At 29.4% G+C, this 14830-nt stretch overlaps 1 protein-coding gene across 1 annotated transcript; it reads right to left on the reverse strand.

Moving 5' to 3' along the window:
• Positions 1 to 4144: 4144 nt before the first annotated feature.
• Positions 4145 to 9723, reverse strand: LOC111288879 (G-type lectin S-receptor-like serine/threonine-protein kinase At4g27290). Its single transcript, XM_089760221.1, has 6 exons — positions 8416 to 9723; positions 7678 to 7853; positions 7390 to 7600; positions 6936 to 7173; positions 6699 to 6849; positions 4145 to 6270 (listed from the first exon to the last, which is right to left on the reverse strand). The coding sequence occupies exons 1-6, from the start codon at positions 9713 to 9715 to the stop codon at positions 5980 to 5982; spliced, it is 2367 nt and encodes a 788-aa protein (XP_089616347.1). The 5' UTR covers positions 9716 to 9723; the 3' UTR covers positions 4145 to 5979.
• Between the last annotated feature and the right edge of the window lie 5107 nt (positions 9724 to 14830).

The following is a 14830-nucleotide window of genomic DNA, read 5'->3' on the forward strand; positions in this document are numbered from 1 at the left end:
CATTTAAACCCGAAACAGACCACCATCACTAACCTTCTACCCCAGCTAAAAACCTTCCCTATCACCCTAACCATAGTAGATCACCATAATCACCGAAAAAATCTTAGTCATCCCACAACCCTTCCCAAACTTGCCACAACCAAGCCCCCATCGAAGCCCCATCCTAAACTGTAAAACCCATACCTGCAATGTTTCCCCACAAAGACTGAAACCTTAACATCTAACCAAGAACCATCCTTGATCGAAACCCATAGCACACCCAGAAAGAAACACCATAAAATAAAATAATAACAGAAAAATGAAACACATCCCTTGGATTTGGGGAAAAGCAGCACCAAAAAAAAAAAAAAAAAGCAAAAACAGAGGACGTGGCGTCGGCTTAAGGGAGTCAGCAGCGGCGAGATTTTTTTGGCTGATCAGCGACGATGAAGAGGAAAGATAGAAGGAGGAGATTGACATACTAAAAAGGCAGAAGGATCGGACGGTGAAGGAGGAGATTTCTTTGTTTGAAGTTTCGGGCTTTCGATTTAGATCTAGAACGATAGAGGTTGATTTGTCGAAATCCAAGCTCGGATCTGTAATGAAGACGTTGTGAAGAAGCTGTGGTGAAATTTTGGGAGGAAAAGGACACCGAGCGGTGGCGATCGATGACGACACTGACGATGACCAATGGTAGCCAACCACCGCTTTTTGGGTTTAAAGGGGGCTGTTTAATTTTTTTGTAGAATGAGAAAATATTTTTGGTGAGAACAAAGGAGGAAATGACAAAAAATTACTAAGTTTTTAGTGTTTGAAAAAAAAGGGAGAAAAGGTTGAACCGGACCTACACAGTCTAGCATGACCCGACCTGCGTTCTTGCAGCCCAACCCAGGCCTCTTGATCGAACCCGATCCACGATCTATGGAGTCTACTCTGCTCCAGCTCCTGGCTCAACTCTGGGTTTGTTCCTATTTGGATCACTTGATTGGCAATATTCTTCTTTTCTTTTCTTATTTTATTGTCATGTTAGTAATTGGTCCTAATGGTAAATAATATGATTTTATGACTCATTAAATAGGATGATATTTTTAGATAAAATAAGATGATGTTTAAAAAAAAAAAAAAAAAGTTTAGAGGCTTGGAGAGAAATCTACATAATTATTTTTTTATTAAAAAATATTTTTTTTTACGCAATGTGAAATAGTAAAGTAATAATTTCAAGGAAAAAAAAAAGAAAACTCTTTTAGAAAAAAATAGAATAATATTTTAATAAAATGATTTTGAAAACCTTACTTAAATATTGAAGAGAAATCAAATCATATTTTGAAGGATTAATTTTTTTAAATCTGTTTAGATATTAGAGTATTAAAGAAAATTACCTTTCACAAAAAATAAATAAAAAAATAAAATTTATTTCACCATTGATTTTTTTCCAAAAAAATAGGATTAAATGAATATGAGATACGTCAAGTTTAGTTAATTGTTTGTATTTACATCATTTACTTATTTCTTGTTACATTATGAATTGTAATAAAAGTGTGAATTATTGATTTATAAATTTTAAAAATTAGGTCTTTTTAATAATAATTAATATTTTTATGTAAAAATAATTATTAAGACTCTCCCTAGATATTAGATGACTTTTCAATAATTACTTTTTACGTAGGAATATTACATCAAATTCTAAAGAATATTACGAGAATTCTAAGTAAAAAAATATTTTTTAAAATTCTCCCTAGATATTGAAAAATTAAAAAAATATTTTGATAATAAAAATTCACATCTTATTCTTAAATAAAAGGTTTTAGTCTTAAATAAAATGAATAAAATTGAAATCTATGTTAGACAAATTTAATTCGATATCTTATTTTAATTTTTATTTGTATTATATATCTATTTTATATGATAGGTGTTTGCTTTTCATCACTTAAAAAAAATAATAAATGGTGGTGTATGAAGATTTGTTTTAAATAAAAAACTAATATTTCTAAGTTAAAATGATTTTTGAAACTCTATTTAGATATTGGAGGGTTTCTCAATAATTATTTTTTATAAAGAAATATTATGTAAAATTTTTGAGGGATTATTATGAAAGTCTCAAGTAAATAAAATTTTTTTTAACTTCTACCTAAATATTGTAGAAGCAAAAATGTTTTAATGCTAAATATTTTCATCTTATTCCTAGATAAAATGTTCTAAAATAGGATAATAATTATAAAGTTTAAAATGTGAAGAAATTATTTTTAAATATTAAATTTAAAACTATTTTTATCAATAGTTAGGATAATATATGATTAATTGGTATCAAGTTTTTATAGGTATTGTAGGGTGTTAATCTTTCTCCACACGTAATTGATTCCTAAATTTAATTTTGTTTTCGTAGATCAAAATATGTTTTTGATAAATCATAAATTTGTTTTATTATTTTATTGAAAAGATAAATTTTTAGATAATCAATTGTATTTAACAAAAAAAAATTAATGATGGCTCTCTTTGTTTTGAAATTTTTAAAATTTTTGTTTAGTGATCTCTAAAATCATTATGATATTTGATGCATATTTCATTATACATACATACATACATATATATGTATATATATATATATATATATATATATGCAGGGTAACAAAAAAATACTATATGCAAGTATTAATTTTGATGTTTTGACAAAATACTATATACAAAGTATTAATCTTTCTGAGTGAGGATAATAGAAAATTAGTATATGCAAGCATTAATCTTTCTCTTTATTCTTGCATTTTATGTATATCTCTTTAGTGATTTTTACGCTTTGAGCAATGATTCTCTGAGCTGTGATTACTTTGTGCAGGACTAGGATTTATCACATCTCTAGTTTTTGTCTTCTTTGTTCGTGCTTTTGGAGTTGCTTATTTCTCATTGGAAGAATAGGTTATAATGCGAATGCCGCATATATACTCAACCTTAACATACAACTTTTTTATTTTTTCAATCAAAGACCCTATATCAACTTTCAAAAACGAAGTCTTTATGATTTTTTCTTTTTTACAATGAAAGATTATATTTTTACTTACGAAAACATATATTTTTGTTTTAAAAATCGAGGATTATGTTTTTAATTTAAAAAAGTTATGTATCAACTTTCACAAGCGTTATCTTTGTAAAATTTTATTTCAATCAAAGATAACATTCAACTTCTTTTTTCCCAATCAAATTCTACATGTCTACTTTAATAAACGTAGTGATAAATTTTTTTTTTTCTAATCCAACACTATATTCTTAATTTTGTCATATATAATGCTATCGGACATATTTTTTCATTTAACTCTTCAATAAATTTTTTATCACACGAATAACTTGTCATATCATTAATGTATAACTCATAATAGCCATCTCAATATAATGTTTTTTATTTCAAGAAAAAAAAAATTCAATCAAGTACTAAGTTTATGATTCAAAAAATGTGGTCTGGAGTAATTTTTTTTTTAATTAAAGATTACACATCAACTTTCACAAATATAATTTTTGAAAAAAATTTTTCCAAATCAAAGAGAATATTATCTCTTTCATTAACATAGTGATAAACGAACTTTTTTTTTCCAATCTAATATTACGTTTTTACTTTCATAAACTTAATAATAATGATTTTTTTTCAATCAACAATTACATTCTTGATTTTATGACATATAATATAACTATTGAATTGCTTTTCCCATTTAATCATTTAATAAATTTTTTATCACATGAATGAGTTGTTATAATACCAATAAACAATTTACAACAATCCCTCAATCCAACGTTTTTATCCTAAAAAATAACTTTGTTGAAATAATTGAAATAGGAAAGAAATAAAGATGGGGAGACTGTCACGTGGCTAAACCAAAATAAAGTCAGCAGAAAGTTAAACTTAACAGAATTTATCTTATAAAATTTATCAAAGATTCTCAATCTTGTAACAAAATATCAAATATTATCCAAACCAAAATTATATAAAAAAAATTATCAAATTTACTTATATTATACTAAAATTAAAAATAAATTATTAGTATTTATTATTATTATTATTATATTAAAAATTATTTATTGAATTAAATTTTTAAAAAATAAAAATTACATGTGCGTTACATACATAGCAAAAACTAATAAAGAATAAAATCCAAATCTTTTAATAGCTTTTCTAGATAGTTGAATCTTATTCTCCCACTTCAAAAACATATCAAATATAGGAAAAATAGTTTTCAATAACCATTTTGATCATACAAATCGTAAAATGATTAATTATTAATCAATTCATTAATTGTTTATTTATCACACCTTAAATTGATTAATATGCAAAGTATAGTTAATGTAATGTAGTCTAATAATATACCAAAATCATGCTGTGACTTTGACAAGATTTTCATGGTAGGCTTTGATGGCCAATTTGCATATTATTTACTGTATATTCATAATTATGATTAGATGTATGTAAGATAAAGGTGTAAAGAAAAGCATCCTTGATAATGGAAGTTGATTGGATTGGTAAAGATAAAATATTTCATTTATAAGATTTAAATTTAATTTTTATTTTAAATAATAATTTTTTGATTGATGATTCGGATATATAGTATATGTTTTGGCTAAAAGTTTATACTTATTCTAATCCTTGAACTCACTCGAAAATTTTTTAAAAGATAAGTTAATAAACTTTGGCATTAAGCCTTTATAATTTATAATCCTAGAAAAAATTAGCAAATTGAGGGTTTTCAATCTTCATTTCAACGAACCAATTGGGAGAAAACTTTTCTAATCTAGAACACCAGAATACTTCTGATCGAGACATCAACCTTTTGTTGATTCCTAAGTCATTGTTCAACGTCCAAATCTGGAAAACAGAGACTAAATCTGTTTTTTTTCTTAAGAATTATTAGAAGAGTCCTTAAATATCCAATGAAAATCAATAGACAACTTATAACATGGAATTTTCCCTCCACATGTTTACAAAAGCTACCATGGTTGGCCTGTATGATGCCTTGCTCTGAACACATAAAAGACTGATTTGTGAATTCCTCTCCATCAATGGATCTATCAGTTCAAGTGCCTTGCCCTCCCTCAACAAATTCCATGGCTGAAATAATTGCATTATCTCAAATAGCTGGATTCCAAAGCTATAAATGTCAGATGTTTCTGAAAAATAGACCTTTTGTTGCATTCTTGGGTGGCATATAGCCACTGCATTGGCATAAAGGAAACTTTTTGGTACTTATAAAAGATATCTAACTGTGCAGAAGTTTCATTTTGTGTTTTTGTAATGTTCCCATCACCTTATTTGTTATAATATGAGTTTCACTCCCTTTAAAAGTTGTAGCTATCCCGAAGTCTGAAATCTTGGGATTCATCTCGGCATCTAGTAGAATATTGCTTGCTGTTAGATCCTTGTGGATGATTCTCCTAGGGCAATTTTGATGCTTTTTCTTCTGAGGCAATCATCCATTTTTCTCTTGCCCTTTTGAGAAGTTTGGAACAAGAATCTCCATTTTCTTCACTGCACGGATCAGGGGCCATAATGTTTATCAATCCTTTAAGCTCTTGCCTAAAGCATGATATTAAATGTCTCGACAATGCAGTCGCTAATTGGTATGATCTGAAACTGAAACTTCTGTCTCCAAATTAATAAGGATACAAATGAATGGATCTGTTGTTACTCAGAAGAGAGGGTAACTTAACTGGTATATGCCTCCAAACAGCAGTTTATGAGCTACAGCCTACAGATGAGCTGCACTCTGACAACTTTGCATGAGATTTTTATCTTCTTAAGGTATGGCTCTGCCATTTTCCTTTTGTCTTAGAATGTTTTGGGGCATAGAAAAATTAGAAATTCAATTCGATGTACATTGAAATACCCTCAAAACTCAAATATCTTGACAACTACAGAATGCATCTATGCCTTACTCCACCAGTTTAAACAAATTCAAGTTAGTGCAGTTAAACAGGTTAAACATATGCTCACCGGTAATCCAAAAACTCTCACACTACTTGTATCTATCGTGCCTCTAAGAACGTAGAGGTAATTTTATTTACTGAATACGATGAAGATTCTATCCCAAGAGGATTCCTTTCTGTGTAGAAACCAGGTTGCTTTGGCTGAGGCAATGAACCATCACTCCCCAACATTAGAATAACTGAAGCCATGTTTGGCCTGTCTTCTGGTAGTTGTTGAACACACAGCAGTCCTACATGGATGCATCTTAGCACTTCTGATACAACACAAGAGTTGAGCAAAAGTTTATCGATTAGGTCCAGTGGCTTCTCATCCATCCACAATCTCCATGCCTGAAAAACATCAAGAAGATCTCAGATACTGACAACTCCCATCTGGAAATAGATTTGATAATTTTAAATACGAAAATAATATAAAAAAAAATATGAAAGCGACGGGATTTAAAATTTTAACCAAAAACTTACATGGATTTGATAAAAAAAAAAAAAAAAGGTTTTTTGTGTTTGATGTGCCGACATCACATGTTAATTTTTGTGTTTTACACATTTTAGACATAAAATAGTTGATACACAATCGAATTACCAAGTATACTCAAAAGGTTGCAAAATTACTAAAAAATTCTTCTAGCCTTACAACATAAAAAACCACCTTTTATTATCAAAGAAGAAATGAAACTGGTTAGTTATTTGAAGAGGAAACAAGCTTAGTAATGGTTCTTTGACATGATGTTAAAACATAAGATCCTTATCTTTATGCTTACATGTCCAAGCAGGTTAAGATGGTGATTTGAGTGATGAAATCCTCTATTTCTCTTCCCACTCAATATTTCTAGTAATAGAACACCAAAGCTGAAGACATCTGATTTCACTGAAAAGAGTCCATCAATGGCATATTCAGGTGGCATATATCCGCTGCAAAAAACCATTGCAGAAAAGAATGAGTTTAAAATTTAAGATCAAAACAAAGGAAATCATGGACCACTTTTAGGTGGACGTACTATGTTCCAACAACTCTTTTTGTATTTGCCACACTTTGATCATCTCCAAATGTTTTAGCCATACCAAAATCTGAAATTTTTGGATTCATGCCATTGTCTAGCAACACATTGCTGGCTTTAAGATCTCTATGGATAATTTTCAGTCTTGAGTCTTGATGAAGGTAAAGAAGCCCCCGTGCAATCCCACAAATGATGTGAAAGCGCATATGCCAATCTAGTGTTTTGATTCTTTTTCTGTCTGTCAATATGGCATTCAAGTTAGTAAATTTCTATTTGAAGGAAATATGAGCTTAACTCAGTTGGTTCAGGTGGTATCCAGCAAGTCTGGGTTTAAATTTCACCACCTGCAACCCATTCTCACCTGCCTACCAAAAAAATTCTATTTGCAGGCTTCTGAAAAAGGAAAACGTAGCAGAAAAGGAAAGGAACATCTTGAATATAGAACAGGTCATACCAAAAATAAAATAGTCCAAACTTCGGTTGGGCATGTACTCATAGACCAGCATCCTCTCATCTCCATGAATACAGCAACCAAGAAGCTTCACAAGATTTCTGTGCTGAAGTCTTGCAATCAAGATAACTTCATTTTTGAATTCTGTCTGTCCTTGGCCAGAGTTTCCCGAAAGTCTTTTAACTGCTATATCTTGTCCATCTCTCAAAGTACCCTGGAAGTCATTCAATATAAAAAGTTTTGATTATCTTATGTGTGCCAATATCTACAACTGGCATATTATTACATTACCTTGTATACGTGTCCAAAACCACCTTCTCCAAGCTTGTTATTACTTGAAAAGTTGTCAGTAGCTATTGCTATAGTATTGAAATCATATCTTGGCAATTCCATGTCATCATTTGCATCTTCCTCCATCCTGTCTTCACTTTTTGTTGGCCCTGAACTCATACGGAACAGATCAGGTATGAGTCACGGTATATAAAACTCTTTCTATTCATATAATGTTTGAATTTAAAAGGAATTAGCCAATGGTAATGATAAACATAAAAGAGAATTAGCTATCAGTTATGTTACCTAGGATTTGATGCTTCTTCTTCCAGATAAACAATAGTAATCCTATTATCAGACAGATGATGACGAATATTAACAGAATTTTTATGATCCTCACTCTCTTTTTATTTTTGTGCCTCTGCTTCTCAATATGATCTGGAACAAACAGCACCATGTCAGTAAAACATAATATGACTTGTTCATATCTCCTCAAAATGATATGAAGTTATACATCCAAAACAAAAATGATAGCAACTTGAACCAAATACAAATTACCAATAACCCTGCTAAAAAACACTTTTTTGCTTTAAAGTTACAGAAAAGCTAATTCAACATAGAGAAATGTTAGTTTAGTTATGTTAACAGTCTACACGACTGTTGGTAGAATGTTAGATTCTTAATTTCAATGACCAAGGTTCAAATCCCGGTGACTTCAAGTACAAAAAAAATGTTAGTTTGGTCATCTTTGCAACCAACAGAAAGCAAGGAAAAGAAAAAAGAAATAAATGGTACCTAGTTCTGAAGCAGCCATCCGTATGTATAGTTCCTGTCCACCTTCATTGAATTCCCTTATATCCATTAAATCATTGAACCAAAGCAAGCAGCCACTTCCTCCTCCCCTGATATCAGAATTTGCATAGGCAGTGCAAGAACAGTTTTTCAAACACATTTCGCTGCACATATCTAGGCTCATGGTTCCGTTGAACCAAGAGAATGAAGTATCAGGTAATTTTACTCCTCTATGCTTTAGAAAACCGTCTTGACTTCCACAATTTAGTGCAGTCCTGCGAACACATCCGTCATTCCAATCTAATAAGCTCCAAACTCTTGGAAACTTGGGTACAAATCCTTCTAAGCATTCACATACAGGAAAACCTTGGATGTTGCATCGACCATATGGACCACATAAAGCATAGTTATCACAGTTATCCATCATCCCGGATGAGAAAAGGAACCAAATTTGTTTTCGATCAATCCAGACCAAACGTTGCGAAGGACCTGATTGGGTCACAAATAGCCTTGAGACAACCGAACTGTTATATAGTTTATATGAGTAGTATAGTTCTTTCTTATTGAATATGAATTCAAAGCTATATATATTGTTTTTCTTCAGCTCAGGAGTTCCAGTAAACCTGAGTCCATTCCATGGACCACCACGAAAAAAAATTTTAGGTCCTTTCATTATAACTAGTTGTGGAAATCCACGAGAATCTATCCGAAGTGAAAACTCACCTTGAGCTGGATCATCTGCACTCTTCCAGGATGATAAAGACGTTTCTTTACCTGTGATGAAATCCTTTCCAAGTTTCATTCCTGGAAGTAAGGTATCTGATGGATAATCAAAACTCTGCCATAAAATGTTCTTATCCCCATCTCTGACCACAAGGTTTCCTGAGTCCAAGAGCTGTGCAACTGGATTCTGTGGAGGTCTTGATGTATTGGATGACCAAAATATGCTGTTTGTGTTGTTACAAAGTAGAAGAATTCCTTGGCTACTGATACTGAAAACTCCTGATGTACCGGAGATAGGAGTTTTTCTGTTGGCTACCCATACTACTGTTCTGATTGTTACTTTTTTGGAATTGTACCAAATTCCGAGGTACCGGCTTGTGGAATTACCAGGACTGAAGAAACCAAGTTGAAAGATTCCATCTGCAGATATTAAAGTGTCATTGTTGCTATCATTTATTGACTGACCCGGTGTAATAGTACTTTTTGCTCCTGAAGTTGTTAGCAGGCAGAGTAAGTAGATGTATACTAGAACCATTGCAACCATCGACTACTACATTCAATTCAGGTTGTATCATTCATCGTTTATGAACAGCAGGAAGGTATGATTTGCAACAAAGTACAGAAATGCTGGCTATAAAGTTGAATTATAAGAAATGTTGCTTTAACGCAATATCCTCTATTGGCGCATGAAGCCTTTTGTTAGGTATGAAAATCTTGCAATAATGCAGCGGGACAAACATGACCAAGCCATGAAATTTAAATAATAAAATTCATGATTGTCTTCTCTATGTGATCTCGTAAAAGTCCGCCGACCACGGTTGCCATATTGAGGAAATGCATTACCTTCAAATTCTCAGAAAGTGCAATAAGTGTAAGAATATATTAATTTGACATCAATCTCTCTCACCACAAAAGTGTAAGAAGTCTTGGTCTCACCAGAAATCATTTTTTAATGGCCTTGAATTTCTTTGGCGCTAGTCTCTTTCATTGTATAGTCGATCTTATAGTCAATGTCCCTGATGCATTTAGGATATCATTCTTACTGCAATAGGGCCCTTGGAAATGGAAGAAGAGATTGCACCCTTCCAAAATTGAATCAAGGCTCTTTCTACTTGGGTTGTTCCTGGTATACGATACACATGAAGCCAAATTCTATAAAAAGCTCTAAAATCTATAAATGAGAAGTTATTAGGAACCCAAGAACAGAGCTAGTGCAAGTTCTCTGTTTCAATGCTTTAAATGACCTGAGTTGCTATGTTTGAAGAATTACTATCGTCTGTGTGATTGTATATGACACCTACTGCTCCTCACATAGTTTTAATGCTTCAGCTGGTTGAAACTATAGTTTGTGTTGTTGTCTTTCATGGACTGACATGATGGATTAGGGTTACATATATCACATATTGTTTTGATCCTCGTTGAAAATAGCCTCCTTGAAATGATTACTGCCTTCTCCTTTCATCTACTCATCTAAGGATGAAAATTTACAAGAAGCTGTCCTTCATAATTTTAATGAAACTATTGTTTGGAGATTTTTTTATACGGAAGTGACCGCAGTCTGAGAATAAAGAAAGAAGCTGCATGTTTTGAGATTTGAATTTCATATCTACTCAATACCACTTTTTAAAGGTGACTTCATGGACTAACTTTTCTAAGCTTTGAATTCCTATTATTTGGAGATTTAATATAAAAGTTTCATACAAACTTGTTTTGTTTATATGTTCTTATTCTATTAGATAAATATTGTAAGCCAAGACTATGTATAGTACTTAAATCAGAAAAAATACATCTCTACTGGAACTTAGGATGATAGGGTGGTACTTAGATGTTTCACCATCGTCAGTTCTTCACTCTTTTGACATATAATATTGCAGGGTGCCAGAAGAAATTGCATCAGAAGTTGACTGTTTAGTTTGAAGCAAGTGGCTCAGACAACAGTCTAGTTGGCACTTTACCCAAAAATGAAGGTCCCAGGTTGAAATCAAAGAGAGGACCCTGAAGATATAATACTTATGTTCAGCAAATAGTCATAAAACCAATCCATTCTTTAAATTTTACTAAATTTGGATTCAAGTTTGAGCATCATAAAAAGTGCCATGTGCCATCATACTCCTTTCTCTTATTTTATTTTATTTTATTTTTTTAATTTGGATTAAAATAAATAGAAAAAAGGGAAAACAATTTTCCTTGGCCTATTCTACTTAATCTGATCCATACTTCACGTTGTCTCTACAACTTTTACCCAATTCTTTCAATTCTTCCACATCGTTCACTTTCAATTATTTGTCCTTCATAACTATTTTACTTTTCATATAGCGTGGAAGAAGGAGGAGAAAAAGAAAAAGGGAGAAAAGACTCGATGGATTCTTGGAAATTAAAGCCATTGGAAAGGTTTCATTTTTTATTTTAATAATTTTTTATTAATTTTCTCTTGAACTTTATGGGTAGAAAAAGAAACAAATGTGTTTTTTTTTGGGTAAATTTCATTTAAGTCCTTAAGTTTTAGATATAATTTAATTCAAGTTCACTAGTTCAGTTCATTAATTTAAAAAATAAATATTCTGCCTCAAACTTTTCAATTAATAGGACAATGGGGTTCTTATATTAGTTATCTCTTAATTATTTCAATAAAAGTCTTATTAAAAGATAATTTTACTTTTTAAAAAATTAATATCCCCAAATATTCATATAAAGTAATGATTTATATAAATAATTTTTTTTATTTTTTCTTAAAATATATAAAATATATTAATAATATATAAAAATTTTTTAAGTGTAATATATAAAATCAAAATTCACAACTATAAATAAGCTAATATGTAAATATTTATAATAAAATGAATATATTAAACATGTAACAATAGGGAAAATATGAAATTTTTTGGAAAGATTGATTTTGGAAAATTTTTGGGAATTCGACAGCAAGATGACACAATAAAAACAAAGACAACCAACAAAAACAATTAAAAATAATTGTTTTGTTAAAAAATTCTTTTTTAGAGTTTTTCAATTTAAAATTTTATTGGTATTATGCTCAGTTTTACTTTGGACAATGATATAAAACGGTGGTGTCGATTATCGATTTTTTGGTATTTGTGATTTTTGAGATAAATTTTTTTTTTTATGATTGTTGAATTTTTCAATCATTAGTTTTTAAAAATCCCATTGAAATATAAGTTTATTGAATAAAACTTGTAGATAGAACTAAGAGGAAAACAAGGATGAGAGAGAGAAGAGAAAAAAGGAAAATTAAAAAAATGATTTTTTGTTTTTATAACAAGTTAAAATAACACCATTTAAAAAAATGAGCTTGGTGCAACTCATATGTTGACTCATGTATTAACTTTATTACAATTCGACCTACTTGCATTAAAAATTTTTTTGCGTTTTATTTGAGTTTTATTTTATTTGTTTTAGGTCAAAATTTAAATTTGATAATTAATTGATGTATAAGAATCAAATTCGAATGCATATTAAATATTAAAGTAAAATGACTAATTTCATAATTTAATCAAAATATAGGAAGAAGTCGTATAATTTAAAAAAATTGATGTGACATCAGACCTGATAATTTATGTATTTGTATCATATAAAATATTGAAATTTGTGTATTAATGTCGTGTTTTATATAAAAATTATATGTCATAATTAATGTTGATATAAAAATATAAAATATATTTTTTTATTTTGTTAAATCTAAATATAATTATTACTAAAATTTTAAATCATGTCACTTTCATGTCCTATATTCGTATCATATTTGTGTCATGTTATCATATCATATTTTAGATTACTAAGTTTACTTGACACCTAAGCAAAGTTAATAGCCATGTGAGCAAAAATACTATATCAAAAAAGTCAAAATATCATGTCATCAATTTTAATGGAAAAAATTTGAATCCTTAATAATTTGATTAAATTTGACAATTTATTAAAGTATAAGGATTCAATTTGAACACATTAAGATAAACAAATTAATTTCATCATTTAACTAAAGTACATAAATCTATTATATAATTTGACCTAAATTCAAACATAAATCTTTAGTTACTCAAATTGTTTCTAATTTTGAATATGATTCTTTTTAATTTTATAAATTGATTATTGTATAATAACTTATTTTTCGCAATCTTCACCACCATCATAATATATCAATTTTTTTTTACCAAACATACTACTGTCATTTGTAAGTCAAAATCAAAATATATTTATCATAACTCATAAGTAAAACTTTTTTATAGAATTTAAACAATAAGAAGAACTTTAAATACTTTAATTTATATAAAAAATATAGTTATGAACAATAATCAAATGCATCATATTATTTTCAAAATTTTTTCAAATATCTCTAAAATTGAATTCATACTCGGCATCATCAAGTAAACAAAATCATCATTAATTATTAAGATCTAATCAAAATATAAATAATTTTTTATACTTGTAAGATTTCAAAAATCCTTTTTAACAAGAACATATATATTATAAGACAATTACTCTTTCAAAATAAACTTCTTTTTCATTTTTTTTTTTGGCCAAATTTTGAAACTGCCCAACTGCAGGAAGCCTTTCCTGCTTGAGGCTGTGGTCAAAGCTACGTTGCGGCTTTGCCAATGCGTCTACTTGTACCCTTGTGGGCACTTTTCTTCATCATTAATTGTATTTGAAAGTCTTGAATCAGTCACTAATGATTCATTTAGACCCTCTAAATAAGAAATTCATTCTATTTTGAGCAAAATAGTTAAAATTATTGGATGAGTAGAACTCATTTTTCTTTCATATATATATTTATCTATTGAATCAAAGGTAAGGGATGGGGAGGATGGGATTAAATGTTAAATCCCAACATTAAGATATAATATAATTATATTATCTTAAAATAAAATTTCAAAATAATACGAATTTTTTTTTTTAATTATTCTAAAATTTTTTAATAAAATAATTTGTCCGAACAAAATTTATTATTTTAATTTAATTAATGATAAATATTTATATATAAAAATATAAACTAATAAAAATATAAAACTATTTTGTAAGATCTCATTAACCAACAATATTCCAATGTTTAAGTAATCTTTTTGATTTGCTCTTTTAATTTCTCACAAAATTAAACAACTTATCACTTACTCATCTGTAAAAAAAAAATATAAAAAAAATTAATAAATCATAATTCAACAAGTATAAACTTATATATTTTACCAAATAAAATATTATTTTCATACATATTATATGTATTATTTAAAATATTAATCAAATCATAACATCAAAATATTTAAAAAATAATCATTATTGTTTGGAGATTAAATATAAAATTTCCATACAAACTTGTTTTGATTATATGGTCTTATTCTTCTAGATAAATATTGTAAGCCGGGACCAGTACTTAAATCAGGAAAAATACATCTCTACTGGAACTTAGGATGATAGGGTGGTACTTCGATGTGTCACCATCTTCAGTCCGACATCAATTATTGCAGGGTGCCACAAGAAATTGCATCAGGAGTTGACGGATTAGTTTGAAGCATGTGGCTCAGATAAACAGTCTAGTTGGTACTTTACCTAAAAATTAAGGTCCCAAGTTGAAATCGAGGAAAACGAGACTGAAGATATAATGCTTACGTTGAGCAAACAATCATAAAATCCAATTTCTCTTTAAAAATTC

This window comes from Durio zibethinus, chromosome 4 (assembly GCF_047325235.1).
Source record: "Durio zibethinus cultivar Kanyao isolate XHJ-2024 chromosome 4, ASM4732523v1, whole genome shotgun sequence".
Classification (NCBI taxonomy): Eukaryota; Viridiplantae; Streptophyta; class Magnoliopsida; order Malvales; family Malvaceae; genus Durio; species Durio zibethinus.

Bases quoted from the DNA above. Each gene is read 5' to 3' on its own strand.
- LOC111288879 (XM_089760221.1), bottom strand. From the start codon at position 9,715: ATGGTTGCAATGGTTCTAGTATACATCTACTTACTCTGCCTGCTAACA. The intron at 7,854-8,415 runs GTTGGTTGCAAA...TACCGTGACTCA, and splicing joins TTTTCTTTTCCTTGCTTTCT to TACCTGATCTGTTCCGTATG. The intron at 6,271-6,698 runs GTAAGCATAAAG...GATGTTTTTCAG, and splicing joins ATCTTAACCTGCTTGGACAT to GCATGGAGATTGTGGATGGA.